This window comes from Hermetia illucens, chromosome 3 (assembly GCF_905115235.1).
Source record: "Hermetia illucens chromosome 3, iHerIll2.2.curated.20191125, whole genome shotgun sequence".
Classification (NCBI taxonomy): Eukaryota; Metazoa; Arthropoda; class Insecta; order Diptera; family Stratiomyidae; genus Hermetia; species Hermetia illucens.
In genome coordinates this window covers 166,743,837-166,760,948 of record NC_051851.1, presented here as the reverse complement: position 1 = coordinate 166,760,948, position 17,112 = coordinate 166,743,837, and the positions used below count along the sequence as shown (strand labels likewise).

General features: G+C 43.9%; 3 protein-coding genes across 4 annotated transcripts; 2 read left to right on the top strand and 1 right to left on the bottom strand.

Moving 5' to 3' along the window:
- Positions 1–5,594: 5,594 nt before the first annotated feature.
- On the bottom strand, positions 5,595–12,292 carry LOC119650655 (cyclin-K). Its single transcript, XM_038053590.1, has 2 exons — positions 11,658–12,292; positions 5,595–6,537 (listed from the first exon to the last, which is right to left on the bottom strand). The coding sequence occupies exons 1-2, from the start codon at positions 12,120–12,122 to the stop codon at positions 5,746–5,748; spliced, it is 1,257 nt and encodes a 418-aa protein (XP_037909518.1). The 5' UTR covers positions 12,123–12,292; the 3' UTR covers positions 5,595–5,745.
- Positions 12,293–12,500: 208 nt separating this feature from the next.
- LOC119650656 (ribosome biogenesis protein NSA2 homolog) lies at positions 12,501–13,985 on the top strand. Of its 2 annotated transcripts, none has more exons than XM_038053591.1 (2): positions 12,501–12,635; positions 13,103–13,985. In XM_038053591.1, the coding sequence occupies exon 2, from the start codon at positions 13,132–13,134 to the stop codon at positions 13,909–13,911; it is 780 nt and encodes a 259-aa protein (XP_037909519.1). In that variant the 5' UTR covers positions 12,501–12,635; positions 13,103–13,131; the 3' UTR covers positions 13,912–13,985. The 2 variants fall into 2 exon arrangements, with proteins under 2 accessions (XP_037909519.1, XP_037909520.1); XM_038053592.1 differs by lacking the exon at positions 12,501–12,635 and adding an exon at positions 12,676–12,940.
- LOC119650658 (ubiquitin-40S ribosomal protein S27a) lies at positions 12,501–14,781 on the top strand. The gene is made up of 3 exons (XM_038053593.1): positions 12,501–12,635; positions 14,083–14,435; positions 14,564–14,781. The coding sequence occupies exons 2-3, from the start codon at positions 14,115–14,117 to the stop codon at positions 14,711–14,713; spliced, it is 471 nt and encodes a 156-aa protein (XP_037909521.1). The 5' UTR covers positions 12,501–12,635; positions 14,083–14,114; the 3' UTR covers positions 14,714–14,781.
- Positions 14,782–17,112: the final 2,331 nt, after the last annotated feature.

The following is a 17,112-nucleotide window of genomic DNA, read 5'->3' as shown; positions in this document are numbered from 1 at the left end:
ATGGCTCCATTTCAGGCAGGGTCTGCCCCGTCTTCTTTTTCTACCATAGATATTGCCCTTATAGACTCTCCGGGCTGGATCATCCTCACCCATACGAATTTAGTGACCCGCCCACTGTAACCTATTGAGCCGGATTTTATCCACAACCTGACGGTCATGGTATCGCTCATAGATTTCATCGTTATGTAGGCTACGGAATGGTCCATCCTCATGTAGGGGGGCTGAAAATTCTTCGGAGGACTTTTTTCTCAAACGCGGCCAAGAGTTCGCAATTTTTCTTGCTAAGGACCCAAGTCTACGAGGAATACATGAGGACTGGCAATATCATTGTCTTGTACAGTAAGAGCTTTTTGTAAGCTGAAATAGGCTCTGTTGGTTGCTAACAACCTTGCGCGGATTTCATCATCGTAGCTGTTATCGGTTGTGATTTACAACCCTAGATAGGAGAAATTATCAACGGTCTCAAAGTTGTAGTCTCCTATCTTTATTCTTTCCGTTCGACCAGTGCGGTTTGATGTTGTTGGTTGGTTAGTTTTCGGTGCTGACGTTGCCACCCCTATACTTTGTCTTTCCTTCACTGATGTGCAGCCCAAGATCTCTTGCCGCCTGCTCGATCTGGATGAAGGCAGTTTGTACGTCTCGGGTGGTTCTTCCCATGATGTCGATATCGTCAGCATAGGCGAGTAGTTGGGTGGATTCAAAAAGAATCGTACCCGTATGCTATCATAGGCGGCCTTAAAGTCGATGAATAGATGCTGCAACTGATGTCCATATTCCGACAGTTTTTCCATCGCTTCATGCAGAGGGAAAATCTGATCTGTTGTAGATTTGCCTGGAGTGAAGCCTCTTTGGTATGGGCCAATGATGTTCTGGGGCTATGGGGGGGCTATGGGGCTATCCGGCCCAGCAAGATAGAGGAGAATATCTTACAGATGGTAGTGATATCCCCCTTTTTATGTATGAGACAGATAATACCTCGTTGCCAATCGTCAGGGTTCGCTGCCCCATATTTTGAGCACAAGTTGATGAACCGCTCGGTGTAACTGGTCGCCTCCATATTTAACTAATTCAGCTGTAATTCCATCGGCTCCTGGCGACTTATGGTTTTTAAGCCGATGAATTGCACGACTGTTTCTTCTATACTTGGTGGTGCAGTATTTGTCCGTCGTTTTCAGTTGGCGGGACCTCCAATTCGCCGATGATCTGGTTGTTCAGTAGCTCATCGAAGGACTCAACCCATCGCTTTAATATGCCCATTCTGTTGCGTAAAAATGCTTACTTTTAATCTGGAGTTAGCTGGGTTAGCATTTAGGGTGAGTTCAACTTTAATCTAGTAGTTAAGCTATGACGTTTCATCATCATCATATCAACAAATATTTGAAATTCAAATCTACAGGAGTGTCATTCGCACTGTTGCTTTCTATTTTTTTTTATTGCTGGCTGACTATAAAAGACAGTAAACGCCGCCTCGCACTAATAGAGATGAAATTGTTGTGTTGGATTCATAGCGCAGTACGTTATGACCACGTCTGAAATGAGCACAGATTCAATCGATGTGGTTTTGCCTCGATAAGGAATAAAAACAGGGGGAGGCATCTTTGATAGTGTTGTCATGTAATTCGCGCTGATAACAGCTCACTTGGCAACCAAGCGGATGGGAGACAACAAACGTTCGCTGACAGACCATACTTGGGTATAATGTGCTGATGTGGTTGACAGGCTGCGGGAGGGGCGTCCGCGTTCCGTACGTCGCCCGAATGTCGTGCATGCTGTGCGTGAGCGTATTTGTCGCAATCCTCTCCGCAACCAGAAATGAATGTCGGCGGAAATGGGCGTTTCAACTCGAAGTATGAGTCTTATTTTACGAGAAGATCTCGGTACGTACCGGCGGTGCGTTAGTCATATGTTAACGCCAAAACTGAAGGAAACTCGGCGTGCTGCTCTTCTGCAACGATTTCTCGGTAAAAAATATCGCAAAATTCTATTTTCTGATGAAAAAAATTTTACCATCGAGCAAAAATTCAACCGACAAAATGATCGAGTATACACAATTGTGATGAAGCCAAAGAAAATGCTCCGCGAGTCCAACGAGTGGGTCGGGCATCTGGCGAAGAATAGCAGAGTAATAGTGCGGGCGTTTTAGGAAATCATGGGGGGAGCAAAAGGGCATTTCAGGAAACCATGAACAATCGCGCGTAAGTGTGGTTGACGCGCTATACCCTATCAGGTGGTGAATGACAACCACATTGTCTCCATATTGACAGCGATGGTGCGTAGATGCGGCTGATGTGCTTTGCCCCACATAAAGTACAATGTGGGATAATTGGGGTGGTAACGATACAAAAGCGACCCGTTTTAAAGATTCCGGGTGCCCGACCGCTTTCAGAAGGGCTGCTTCACACTGTCTGTATGACTCGTGACCCCAGGTATTATTGGGAGGAGGAGTAGATACCCCAGTAGAACATCAGCGTCTCTACATCTGAAGACTTCATGACTACGATTTCCTTGCTATGAGTGAAGAGATGTAAAAGAGATCAGAAATTTGATCTTACACTAAGTTCCAAACTCACAACCCGTAAAAATGTTCATCACGATTCTCAGTTAATTCTCAATTGAGGGATACGTGAGATTGCCGTTAAAGCATGAACTTAGAAGGCAGACTTGTGGCCAACATTATCGGGATCTACCATGCTATAATGGAGAAGGTCATTGCCATAAAAAAGATGATGAGGAGGAGAGTTCTCTTGGTATTATATTGGAGTACCCCAGGGGGAATAAGTCGGACTGACCTGCTGCTGACTGCTACGCACTTCTGCATTTGTCAATGGTTTATGATTGGATTCTAGAATGTGCGCATGCTTCTCTACGACGGTATCCAGAATCCGCACAATGCTAGCTCGCTCCAATTTCAGCAGGAATTTCAGTGATACCAACAGGACATTCTGGAGTTAAGCAAAATAAAATCGGTCTCTACGGAGCACTCCTCACCCTTCTGCCCCACTGTTCTGCTGTATTCTGATAAGTTTGTCAGTAAGTGTGACTCTGGTGAATGCGGATTGCGTGCTAGAAATAAAGATTCAATTTTTTCAAAAATGTTTTTCTTTATTTTTCAACAACTGTTTGAGCAAACAATTTTTCCCCCGACCCATTTCTTCATGTTAGGCAAAAAGATCGACTTCTGTCATGGTATGGTGGGGCATCTCATATCACGAAGTAACTGATATTCATTTCTGCGAGGCCAGCGTCAAAACAAATGCGAGTGTGTACGAAAAGATGTTGGAGGATGTAGTCGAGTCATTGAGTGAACCTCTATTCGCTGCAAGGCAGGACTCGGTCCCCCTCACAAAGCCAAGATTATTCAGCAGTGGTTAGCGGCACATATTCCTAATCCTCTGGACTCCAACCCTTGGGCTAAGTTAGAGGAGACTGCCTGCGATCGAACTTACACCGATTTGGAGAGTTTGAAGGCCAGTATCGTGCGTGTAGCTCGAGAAATGCCGCTTCATACCGTGCGTGAAGTGATCGATGCATGGCCTCAGACTTCGGGCCTGTAGCCATAGATATCTTAGAAAGACACGTCCGCCTGCGTTCACGCGCAATTCACTTTTAAAAAATGCCACGTTCTCTTCAGTCAGTGTCCATAGAACCATTATTTAGTTATTGTTTCGTGGGGTTGGTTTGGTTTCAAGTACTCATGCTTCCGCCGCTTTGAGTTTGAACCCTTCATGTCCCCCTCAGTAGCTTGCTCTGAGTCTTTACAAGTAGGGAGATAAGAGCAAGACAGCTCTCCTTTAACGTGACCACCTCCACAGTTACACTTTCCGAGTGCACGAACAATTAACACACAAAAGTGTGCGCGCGGGGAAAGAGAAATAAACTACCATAACAAATCGATTTTTGATAGAAAAGGGGTAGCTTCCTCCAAACTACAATTTTTAGTTTTAAATGTATACTTCGGGAGCGACTTACCCCCTTCATTAGTACAAAGCTAGTTGAGGTAGCTCACCAGTACAGAATCGTTTAAATGTGGTTAACTTATTTACTGAGTTAAATTCAGTTTTTAAGGTTTTGTTTGCAAAACAAAACCTTATTAAAGTCGTTTCAATATCAGTCTGTCTGTCTGTCACACGCACATTTCTCGGAAACCGTTACACCGATTGACACGAAATTTGGTAAGGTGGGAACTGTGAACTGTGCCCAGACATGCATTGAGTGGTATCCTTATACGTAGGGATTAAGGGGGGGGGGGGTGTCCCCATACATGCCAAAGGGAGGTGTATACGGCACTCCTTCAATCTCTCCGCGACTTCTGCTGTGTTTCTTACTGTTGTGGTGTTATAAATTTAGTTGGTAACTGCTCTAATTTTACTCCCTTCTCTTCCATCTTAAGTCTCTTATAAGCTTTAGCCACGTTTTGATCAGCACTACTGAGTGAAGGCGCAGAATAGGGATTGAGAGCTGAGAGACTTGATTTCGTTATATACGTCCGCATCATTAGCAGAGCGTCAGCCTACTGATCTAGTTGACTCTGTTTCGAATTTCGAGTCGCTCTGGATATTTGTTTTCACTTTAGTGCTACCTCGCCGCTGCAAGCTTATCACTTGCACGGCTTTGAGTGTGATGACAAGGGAACTGAGGCACTATCTCATGGAAAATTAAATAGGGAAGAAGAGAATAACAATATGGATGGCCTATATTCCACAAATTGGACTTACTTTCCTTCCTGATGCAGTTGCCTTTCATTGGGGTTCCGAAGCAGGATGCCTAGTGAGAATATTGGTGCGGAACAAATCTTAACTTCTGTCAGGTTTTACACAAAATGCGGGAGTCAGACTCAGCACTGTAAATACATTGAGCGGTATCGCGCCGAGTGCACCCGCTAGTAGAAAGAATGTCTCGATCAAAAATTTGTTCGATGCGAATAGATGGGGTCTGATCGCCCATCAGATCAGTGTCTTGGCCTTGCTGTTATTACTATGTCTGGCTTCGTGTGCTTGCTTTCAAGCTCGAAATTTATTTGGCCAGGATTAATCATTTGAATCATGTGAATGACCAAACATTGTCTCTTGAAAGCCTCCATCTTTATGGAGAGCTGTTTGGTGGGATGGAAAATGACTGACACTGAAAGAATATACCCTGGATCAACTGTAATTTTTATTTGAAATTCCTTTGGGATTTTACCTACCTTTTTACCTGCACTTGCATAGTGGTATGTTGCTTTAACAATAGTTATACGTTTCTCTGGAATAAGTCTTCTTTCCAAAGCACTGGAGACTTTTTGCTGATATTTTCGCGAGTTTTCTCAAAATCAATAAAAAGTCCATTGAAAGAAGAGTTTCTGCTTTTTGTTCCACCTGACCTGATGGATTTTAGTTTTTGTTAAAGATGAAAACCGGCAATTTGTTGAAACTGCACATGTGTGTATTCGTGGTTGGCAATATCAGACACATCCAAGTCTCAATTTTGCAAATAACACACAAAATTACAATGTACAACCCTTCCTCCATTATTATTATTATTATTGGTACCGTCATCCTCTTGTAATATGCTAGAAATTTTTATCTAACATCGGATAAAAAAGAAACGACACATTGTTAAAAGTCGACAGCCTTTTATTTCCAAAAAAAATCTTCCCTAAAACAAATCCGCTCGCTTGAAACTCTAATAAAAAAGAAGAATAACAATTTATCGATAACTCATGCATTCGATGATGAAACTTGCACCCGTGTTCATGTTTTTTAGTCATTATGAAGGATAGTACGGCCGACTGCCTCCTGGCGGTGGGGGTGCATAATATGGAGGATGGTGCGCGGGAGGCGGTAGATGTCCCATTGTCATTGAAGCCGGCGGATAGTGAGGAGGTACTTGTGGCGGTGGTGGATATTGTCCACCGTAAATTGGAGGTGGTTGCGGCGGCGGTGGTGCTCCAGGACCTCCAGCAACAGGCATTCCTGAGAAATGTGGTGGTGCTGCATGGGCCGCATAAGGTGGTGGTCCGTAACCAGTTGGCGGATAGACAAAGCGAAGATCTGGTGGCACTAGCTTTTGTATCGGATTGCCTTCCACCTTCTCCTCGGGTGGAGGCTTCGGAGGAGGATTCTGCGGAGCGACAGGAGATTGCTTTGTAGTTTGAGGCGAGGTGTTTGCACGCTTAGCTGGCGGACTAGCTTTGCTCGATGGTTGTTGCGGCGGACTGACTGGATCGTTGTGATTGTTGTTGGATTGTTGATATAGGTCGAGCACTTGATGACAGATATCTTCAAGGATCTCCATAGTGACATCAGCGACAAACATGTCCCACCATCTCAAATGGTGAGGCTGTTTTCCGATCCAGTCAACTACTGTGAATTTGCTTAGTTTGCTAGCTAAGTGAATTAGAGCTACAGCTATGATTTCTGGCTCCCATTGCAGACATACTGTTGTGCTGAGTGAGTCGTTGACGAAGTTCCAAGCCATTTGAACCATTTTTTGAAGTTTACCCTGATCACCTTTGAAGCATTTTGCATATTTTACGAGGAAGCTGTAAGGGTGTTCCACCTGAAAATAGTAAAGTTTATGAAGTGAGTATATTTGGTTATTTGGAAAGAAACGTTAATATTGCGTAGATATTTCCATAAGTCATGTTTTGGGATGTTTGAGACTTTGTGATAATAATCGTATACTGGAGAGGTGGATTTACCACTTAAATAGAATGAGTGCTACTGCCAAGATAGGCTTTTAGAAATTAGTCAAAATTCATCAATCAATTGGGCGTGTACTTGTTGGTTAAATATTAATCCGTTTTTGCATGAAGGATGTTTTCATCGCTCATTCATCTACTTTGAAATTTAATAGGGATTCAATTCTGTGTAGTGAAAATTGACTAACTTCTGTGTGTTTCGGCAGTTTCAGCTCATTCTAATAATTATGGTCTAGATAAACCCAAAGCCGGACATATTGGCATTGTCCAGGGCGTTATCGATTCCAAAGTTTTCTTGGGATGTTTACGTTACGTTTTTACGTATCATTTTCTCGATGTTTGTGACACGGATTATCAGTTAACTTCGAAATATGTTGCAAAATTATGAACGCTTCGTTTCAATTATTGGCGTTACTCTACCAGCCCAGCCTATTCGTGGTCTACGTGGCAATTGGTTGAGAACGACCATTTTGTAGTCAGGTTAAAACGACATTAAAATTTTTCCCTCGATACCATTCTGGAAGCATCATAGCGAATACATAATTAATTCAATGACATTTTAACTCAAGTCAATCTTTCACTTCTCACGTTATTAAAAAAGTTTCAAATTCCTCGAAGAGATCTAGCTCCTGCCATCTCCTTTACTTGCCTGATTTCTCTCCTCTCGGCAATGGAAACTTTTTTCTAAGAAAGATACGTTGCTCACGTCGGAATTGAGGAATTGATCCGTGAACACAAGGAAGCCAGTAGCAGCTTATTCACTCAAGGTGATAACATATAAATTTAAGGCGAATTGCACGTCATTGTAAAAAGACATAACGCCTTCCTTAGACGTGAAGGGGACTTGTTGTCGAGCTAAAATATGTTGGTTTGAACTACGTAACGACAATTCATTTCAACTTTATGTGGCTTTTGGAAATTGTGCTCTTACAGGCTAACACTGTTTTGGCCTAGACTGACAGTAGGCTCATTTGGCTGACAAACATTCAGCGCAGCGGAGACCATCTGAACCGTAACAGTCAACGACCGGGATTCATCTGGAAATAAACACAATAAAGGAACCTACTAGCTGGGACCGGGTCTTTCTCAGAAATAGCAGAAAGGCAACCTTATACTGAATAAAGTAACAAAGAATAAGAGGCTGATACGATCGGTAAGCCAGATGAAAAGGAGGACGATAAGCACCAGGCGATTATTAGTGAATCGAAAGTTTGTAGACGTAGCAGAAGGCCCAACGCGCTGCTGCCAAGCGTAACAGATCTCATGAGAAGATTGATCACGGGTGCTAAAAGCAAAATTTGGTATTTGTGGAAACCGGGCAATCCCAGAGGAAAATAATCCAACAATTTGCTTTCAGCGAGTTGACCAATCGTTAATTACAGGTAGGTGAAGGACAAAGCCTTCGAAAAGGGTTATCAAGAATTTCCTAGCCTAGTTGATTTGTTCTGAGAATTTTATAGCACATCCATCGCTAAGATCAACGAGAACGTAAATCACATATGACGAGAATCCTGGGAGACCTGTTGCTAGAATTTAACTGTGGAAGATACACATTGAAGGGGCAAATTCGACCAATGTCTGCCGCTTTATAATCTTGTGAACCCTATGGACGCTAGATGTAAAGAAAGAGGAGCCCCAAAGGAGTTTGCCTTCTCTACTTCTCATAAATTGCCTGGAGGCATTGGGAAAAGGTGGATTATAAAAAAAGGTTAAAGTTAGGAACGCAAGGTCCAAAATCTTTCGTCTCCCGAAACATAAACATTTGCTAAAAGAGCTTCAAGACAAAGAGAACAATTTATTTTACATTCCAAAAGACATCGTTCGGGGTAGACCTAGAATTTTTATACCTGTTTGGAAGAGTTAGCATGCTTTTTTGGATCCTCACTTAGCGGTATAACCATCGTTAAACCTTTGACATATATAATCACATCGAAGGTCAACCTGTAGATAGGGTGGGATGTTAATGTGAGTAAATCCGGATGAGGTTAACCTCTTTTTGAATTTATTATAAACATAAATTTATCTGATAAGATGCGCGATGGTCCCTGACCTGATCTGCTGGTTATTCTTCAATTTAAATTTCGTGATAGAGGTTCCTAAAACATTCAGAGATTGTAGGAGAATTGACTAACAGAAATTTGATCAGATTCTTAGAATTAAACTTTACAGAACTCCTATCTGGTTTGTACCCAGTAAAATTTAAATTCCTCTAGTCTATTTACCTTCAGTTACTGCTACAATATGGACACTGGCAGGTGAATGAGGTCTGTCTTAAGAAGTATGCCAGGAAACTTTAGGCCTGCCAAGAGTTTGTTCTGCCTGGAATACTGAAAACATAAGAACCTATCCTCGTCCTTTCTAAAAAATCGGACGGTACTTGAATGGAATCTTGTAGGAAATTCTCGAACTACTTATTGCGAGAAAGTGTATTTTCCCCGCAAACGAGGAAGCCAGGCAATCTTAGCCGCCAGAGAACATCGAGTCGATAATCACGAAAGGACGACTAAAATCTTTTGGCTCCAACAGCAAATCTGGTGATGTGGTGGGTACCATATACCCAGATACTTGCACGTGTAATTCTCATACCAATGGCGCTCATAAATGGTTACGAGTCCACAAAGGACTTTAGATCAATTTCTTCTAACTTCAACTGTATTGAAAACCCTAAAGGATATCCTAATCATCCATTTAAGGATGATAAAAGTAAAATTGCCTTTTTCTAACCCTCAGCACGCCTTCCACTCTCGACTTTCATGTTATCCAGGGATTTATAAGTCCGATTGAAAACTCTGGCTCAAGACTTTCTTTGTGCCTGGCCATTTACATGCCATAGGGAAGACCTACAAGGCAGGAGAGTGGGTGCTCCCTGACAACATAAAGGTAGATGTAGAGACGTAGAACGGTATATGAGCTGTTGATTTTCTGCTTCGAGAGAAAGTTGTTTTTGCAATCGAATCGTACCTAGGGACGGGAAATGGATCCTCTTCAAGAATCCGAAGGGCAAGAAATTGTGAGTTTAACTTGACGAGCCGTTCACATCAGCGCAAAGATTCAATTGCTTTGGTGCCTAGGCGATGCTGTGCATCTGGTAGGACCAGTTGGGATTGGTATACCAAGAGTTGGTGAAACCCGGTAAGACAGTCACAGTTAGGCACTATTGAACTTATCAGCTTGAACCATGCGTTCAGTGAACACAAATAGAAAAGGACGCGGACAGACGTTAAGGTAATTTTGAAGTAGGACAACGCCCCTAACCACTCAAATACCTTCATCAAAAATACTATTTCCGACGTTGGCTGTGAGCTGTTGCCCCATTTGTCCTATTCCTGCTGCTAGTTCAGATGCACTTTCCCGCCAGCGAGGAGAACTGCTTGGAGGGTATGCATCCATCGCAGCCGTGCGAGACTATCAAATCGTTAATTACCGAGGATAAGATTGGCTGGGCTATAAACAACTTCCCCGCATATAAATCTCCGGGTCCAGATGGCATAATGGCAGTCATGTTACAGAAACAGCAGGAAAGGATTGGCCGTGGCTTGTGGAGATTATCTCTTGGAGACGCGTACGATAATATCCATGCTAAGAACCAGGATAATCCAGTCGGATCTACGAGACAACCACTTGACCAGAGCTGTGAACAGAGGCATGCCTCTGTCGTCACCTGGCATCTCTCCGGTGCTCTGAATAATTATGATGGGCGAATTTTGGAGAACACCGGGTTGGAGGTGGTGGGGTATGGCGGCGATATTAGTGTCCGGGATGTTTTCCTCCAAGAGCAAGATTATGACACAGGAGGCGGTGTAGGAGTTTCCTCGAATACATACAGTGTATCCGGGTAGGCTGGATTCTCGCACCTCCCTCTCATAATAGCAGTCACGATCTTAGGAGTTTGTGACATCAAAAAAGCACATAACAGCGCTATTTGGGCTCCTTAGAGCGGCCACTGATACCTACCTACCTCTACATTGGTCTGATCCTATTTCAAACGAAGAACTTAGTCGGCAAGAAGACATGCCACCCGTGGGCGGGACGGCGAATCGTGTGTGAGTTACTGCTTCTTTATCTTGAGAGAAAGTCAAAGAATCGTAACTGGGGGCGAGAAGTGAATACTCTTTAATAGTCCAAAGTGCAAGAAATCGTGAGTTAAACTCGACAAGCCGTCCACATCAGCACTAATACCCAGTAGCTTTGCCACTAAGCACTGCTGTGCATTTGTTGATACCAGCGGGGAGTGGTGTACCAGCAGTTAATGAAACCCGGATCCCTGCTATCGAACTCGTCAGTTTAAGCCATGCGTTCATTGAACCTAAGCCGAAATAGGCGTTTAGAGACGTCAAGGGAGACAACACCCTAATACATTGGGCTTGGAAATGTTGTCTCATCCGTTCTCCTCCGTTAACCTCCCCCCTCTGACTACCAATTGTTTTCATTGATAGCTTCAGCAGCATTACACCACTGACGAGAAAGGCAAGTTTAACGCCTTTGACGAGTTGAAACCAAAAACTGAAAAGACAGGAAGAGAATGCACTGATCAATAATGGAGGCAATTATATTCTGGGCCGTGTTGCTCACTACACAGATGAGAAAGGCAAAACTTCCAGAAATATTCGACTGCATGGAAATACGAGTACCAACTTCTCGGGAGGTGGAGGACAGTCAACACAACACAATTGAGTGAATCCCTGAGCGAGGTCTGTGAACTTTTGAAAGAAACTTGTCACTGAGCGAAGGCATGGCTTGGTTTCTGTTCGCCCTGTAGAAAGATCTTTATGTCTTGCTCGACACTTGTTCCAGTAATCCAGTTATCCTGGAGTCCATAGTGACTGTCTAATTGGCTACTAGTTCTGCACGCGAACTACTAGGGTCACGTCTTATGTCTAGTGAGCGAAGCTAAGCGATTGTTAAATTAACGTGGTCCTAGTTCTTTCGTAAACAACAGGGTTCCAAGCCCATTGAAATAAACACTAAAATCACTCACCTGCAAATCAAACTTAATCGTCTGCAACAAAATCCTCTCCAACGTCATAACCTCCTCCTTGGGATCGTCCCCGAACGAGAAGAACTTCTCATCGGACAATAAGCTCCTGGCGGTCTTGATAATATCCTTCGCTTTTTTCGGTGTCTCCTCCACTTTCCCGGCCAAAAACAAACAGCAACAAGCGGTCACATATCGCGGAAACGTTTTAAACGAATGAAACATGTAGAATCGATGAAAATACACAACACCCGTCGCCACGGTGTTATGGCCCAGACTCATAGCTGTGCCGCATTGTATAATAAATCGGGCCCCTTCCTTACGATAGCGCCGTTCCGTCTCGTAGGAAATTCCATCCAAAATCGAGGGGGTGACCTTTAGATCTTTCTTTTCATAATACCAACACGGCATTTCGGCGGCAACGGTGTCCGTAGGATCCGCGGAAAGGATCAAAAGGCATTCCTTCATCAAACTTTTAGTGCGAATATTTAACGGATGAGTGTTATTTTCACTATTTCTGGCGTTTGAACTAAATTATCTGGATAAGTTTATAGAATTACAAACAAGTGGAGCGATTTCACAAATTCGTGCCACTTTAATTACCAACTTGATAGGGTAAAACGTCAAATACTGACAGCTGGAACATATTTTCAGGGATGGAAACTTGAAAAAGTTGAAAAATAATGGGACTTTCTTAGAGTTTGAATATTATTGAGAATATTACATTTGCAAAGCAATTTATGGAGTGCATTTGAAGGAAAATTATTCCTGGCTATTTCCTTGCATATTGTTTATCATTTACAGTATTTAAAAGCAAGTTGAATTCATCATTTTGGTTTAAAAAATCAGGATTTATACATGACATTTGGCTGCGTTCGGTAACTGCCGCCATTGAACCTGGCACCACCTCTGCGAGAATCGTTGTTTCCGGTAGACGAAGGGAAACCATTCCTTTTTACATGTCAATCGTGTGAGTGATAGGTGAGTGCGATTTTCCTCTGTGGAAATTTTCAATTTTTAGTGTAATTAAGTTGGAAAAATACTTGAATATATTGAAATTCGATGGAATTTCACAGTTTGCACAATTGGCCGTAAATGATTTATTGGATTTTTCCTCGGAAAAGCCTCAGTGTTGTGAAAACTTGAAGCACATGTAGAACTTGGTTGTCGCGGCATTTGTGTTTCGGTGACGTTCCGAGGCAATTTCCAAGTTTTGAGTAATTAAACACGTGGATATATTGATCTATCAATATTTGTGGTTTTCAAGTGTTTTATTGATTGACTAGGTAAGTGAAAGTGTGCGTTCACAGGCTGTTGTTTTGCTCGGGGAGTGTAGTTAGGGTGTTAGGGATTGCCGTGATGGCCGAGAAGTAGATGCGTCCCTCCCGTCGACAAGCACAACCTGTTCTTTCCAAAAAATAGTTACGCCGGTCTTTTTCTCTTTTTAGGCTACACCAGACTCACCCACTGACCCAACATGCCGCAGAACGAATATATTGAGAGGCACCGCAAGTTGTACGGTCGCCGGCTCGACTATGAGGAACGGAAGCGCAAGAAGGAGGCGCGTATGCCCAAGGAGCGCGCCCGCAAGGCGCAGAAACTCCGTGGTATCAAGGCGAAACTTTTCAACAAACAACGGCGCCTGGAGAAGATCCAAATGAAGAAGAACATCATGGCCCATGAGGAAAAGAAGGTCAAGAAGCAAGAACAACAGGCCGAGGAGGGTGCTCTGCCCCACTACCTGCTGGAGCGTGGAATCCAATCCAGCGCTAAGGTCCTCACCAACATGATCAAGCAAAAACGCAAGGAGAAGGCCGGCAAATGGGATGTCCCGCTTCCGAAAGTACGACAACAGTCGGATGCAGAAGTATTCAAAGTCCTTAAGACTGGAAAGTCGAAACGCAAGGCATGGAAACGTATGGTCACCAAAGTCACATTTGTCGGTGAGAACTTCACCCGTAAACCGCCGAAGTTTGAACGTTTCATTCGTCCTATGGGTCTGCGGTTCAACAAGGCCCACGTTACACACCCAGAGCTGAAGGCCACATTCCACCTGCCCATCATTGGCGTGAAGAAGAATCCCAGCTCGCCCATGTTCACTTCCCTGGGAGTGATCACCAAGGGTACCGTCATTGAAGTAAACATCTCAGAACTGGGTCTCGTCACACAAACCGGCAAAGTCGTGTGGGGTAAATACGCGCAGGTGACGAACAATCCGGAGAACGACGGCGTGATAAATGCCGTGCTCTTAGTCTAAGTTGGGGTGATTGTGGCTTCGATGTATGTTGTACTTTTAAGGACTTTAATAAATAAGATTTTTGCGGAATAGAACCTTCGTCGTTTCACTAAAAACCGTGTCGCAACCATTTACGATTTTTACATCCTCCGAACTCTGCGTTGAACTTTGCAATTTTCTTTCTCATTCCAGCCACACCCGTGTGAACTGAACAGATTGCAGCGATGCAGATTTTCGTAAAGACCCTCACGGGCAAGACCATCACTCTTGAGGTCGAGCCTTCGGACACTATCGAAAATGTCAAAGCCAAGATCCAAGACAAAGAGGGAATTCCTCCAGACCAGCAACGTTTGATCTTCGCCGGCAAACAATTGGAAGATGGACGCACTCTGTCCGATTACAATATCCAGAAAGAGTCCACCCTGCACTTGGTGTTGCGTCTTCGTGGCGGTGCCAAGAAGCGCAAGAAGAAGAATTACTCAACCCCAAAGAAAATCAAGCACAAGAGGAAGAAGGTCAAATTGGCCGTCCTCAAGTATTACAAGGTACATTGAAAACATAATTTGAAAGAGGTCAAAGGACGAGTTCTTGAGTCTTGTTTGATCTTGTGATGATTGACATTGAAAGGTGACTGTTGGCTATGAACAAATCTCTTTAATTTTCGTTTCGGCAGGTCGACGAGAATGGAAAGATTCACCGTTTGAGACGTGAATGTCCCGGCGAGAACTGCGGTGCTGGCGTTTTCATGGCCGCTCACGAGGATCGTCACTACTGCGGAAAATGCAATCTTACGTTTGTCTTCACCAAGCCAGAGGAAAAGTAGAGCGTTAAGGGAGGTGTTGAATGTAAGATGAGCGATTTATATTAAATAAAAAACTTGACAAAGTTTAATAATTGTGTTTTGCGTTGTTACATTGGAGCTTTGGGAAAAGAATGACTTTCTTCGCGGTAATGTTCCTTGGGATCAGTATCGCAACACGCTATAATCATGTCCGAAATGAGGATATCTGCGGCAGAAGCGTCTCCGACGATGACCCACTGTCTAAAATAAGCTTGAGCATTGGAGTCGACTGAAAGTTACCCAGGAAAATACGATTTAACACGCCTTTTGGCACCCCTCGGACTAGCCCTGCAATCGAGCGCCAACGGTGAACTCAGCACAAATTGGATGAGTCTGAAATGCTTGCGCTGCATCCAAATGCCGTCCTAGCGAACTCTGAGGGTCTGAAAGGTGTACATATTAATTTTGGATTACCTTCGAGAGCTACAGGGATTTAGTTGTAGTAGTTGAGTCGAATGAGGGATACCGGTCTGGAATCGTCTGAGCATTTAGATGTCTGCAATCGTCACAAGATCCCCAGTTGCCATTTAGTTCGGGGACAATGTGAAGTGTCGAAAACCAACAGTTGTCTGAAGGACAGCGAATGCTCTGCTTAAGGGGGCAAGGGGATCAGTACTCATCATCCTCATAGTTCAGTTTGATCCTTGCATTAAGAAAATCATATATAGCATTGTCCACCCATTGGCTTCTTACAAACATGAACAAAAATCTCTTTCGAAGTCGTCGTAAAGAAGGAAGATGCGAGGCGGGCGCGACCGATGCCTCGTTTGAAAGGGGAGACGACCTAGATTCAGAAAATCCAAGATTTTTGACGCTACGACATCGTCATCATCAACGACGCAACAACCGGTATCCGGTCTAGGTTTACCTTAATAAGGAACTTCAGACATCCCAGTTTTGCGCCGGGGTCCACCAATTCGATATCCCTAAAAGCTGTCTGGCGTCCTGGCCTACGCCATCGCTCCATCTTAGGCAGGGTCTGCCTCGTCTTCTTTTTCTACCATAAATATTGCCCTTACAAGACTTTCCGGGTGGGATCATCTTCATCCATACACCATAACATATTGAGCCGGGTTTTATCCACCACCTGACGGTCATGGTATCGCTCATAGATTTCGCCATTATGTAAGCTACGGAATCGTCCATCCTCATGTAGGGAGCCAAAAATTCTTCGGAGTATTCTTCACTTGAACGCGATCAAAGGTTCGCAATTCTTCTTGCTAAGAACCCAAGTCTCCGAGGAATACATGAGGACTGGCAAGATCACAGTCTTGTACAGTAATAGCTTTTTTTTATGGTGAGACGTTTCGAGCGGAACAGTAAGCTGAAATAGGCTCTGTTCGCTGACAACAACCGTGCGCGGATTTCATTATCGTAGCTGTTATCGGTTGTGATTTTCGACCCTAGATAGGAGAAATTGTCAACGGTCTCAAAGTTGTATTCTCCTATCCTTATTCTTCCTGTTTGACCAGTGCGGTTTGATGTTGGTGGGTTCGTCTTCGGTGCTGACATTGCCACCATATATTTTGTCTTGCCTTCAATGATGTGCAGCCCAAGATCTCGCGCTAATCACCGCCTGCTCGATCTGGATGAAGGCAGTTTGTACGTCGTCAGCATAGGCCAGTAGTTGGGTGGACTTAAAGAGGATCGTGCCTCTTGCATTTACATCAGCATCACAGATCACTTTCTCGGGGGCCAGGTTAAAGAGGACGCATGATAAGGCATCCCATTGTCGTAGACCGTTCTTGATGTCGAATGGTCTTGAGAGTGATCCGGCTGCTTTTATCTGGCCTCACACATTGGTCAGGGTCAGCCTAGTCAGTCTTATTAATTTCGTCGGGATACCGAATTCTCTCTTGGCTGTGTACAGTTTTACCCTGGCTATGCTATCATAGGCGGCTTTAAAGTCGATGAATAGATGGTGCAACTGTTCATATTCCAACAGTTTTTCCATCGCTTGCCGCAGAGAGAAAATCTGATCTGTTGCTGATTTGCCTGGAGTGAAGCCTCTTTGGTATGGGCCAAAGATGTTCTGGGCGTATGGGGCTATCCGGCCTAGCAAGATAGCGTAGAATATCTTATAGATGGTACTCAGCAACGTGATACCTCTATAATTGCTGCACTGTGTGATATCTCCCTTTTTATGTATGAGACAGATAATGCCTCGTTGCCAATCGTCAGGCATTGATTCGCTGTCCCATACCTTGAACACAAGTTGATGAACCACTTGGTGTAACTGGTCGCCTCCGTATTTAACCAATTCGGTTGTAATTCCATCGGCTCCTGGCGACTTATGATTTTTTAGCCGATGAATTGCACGGACTGTTTCTCCTAAACTTGGTGGTGGCAGTATTTGTCCGTCGTCTTCAGTTGGCGGGACC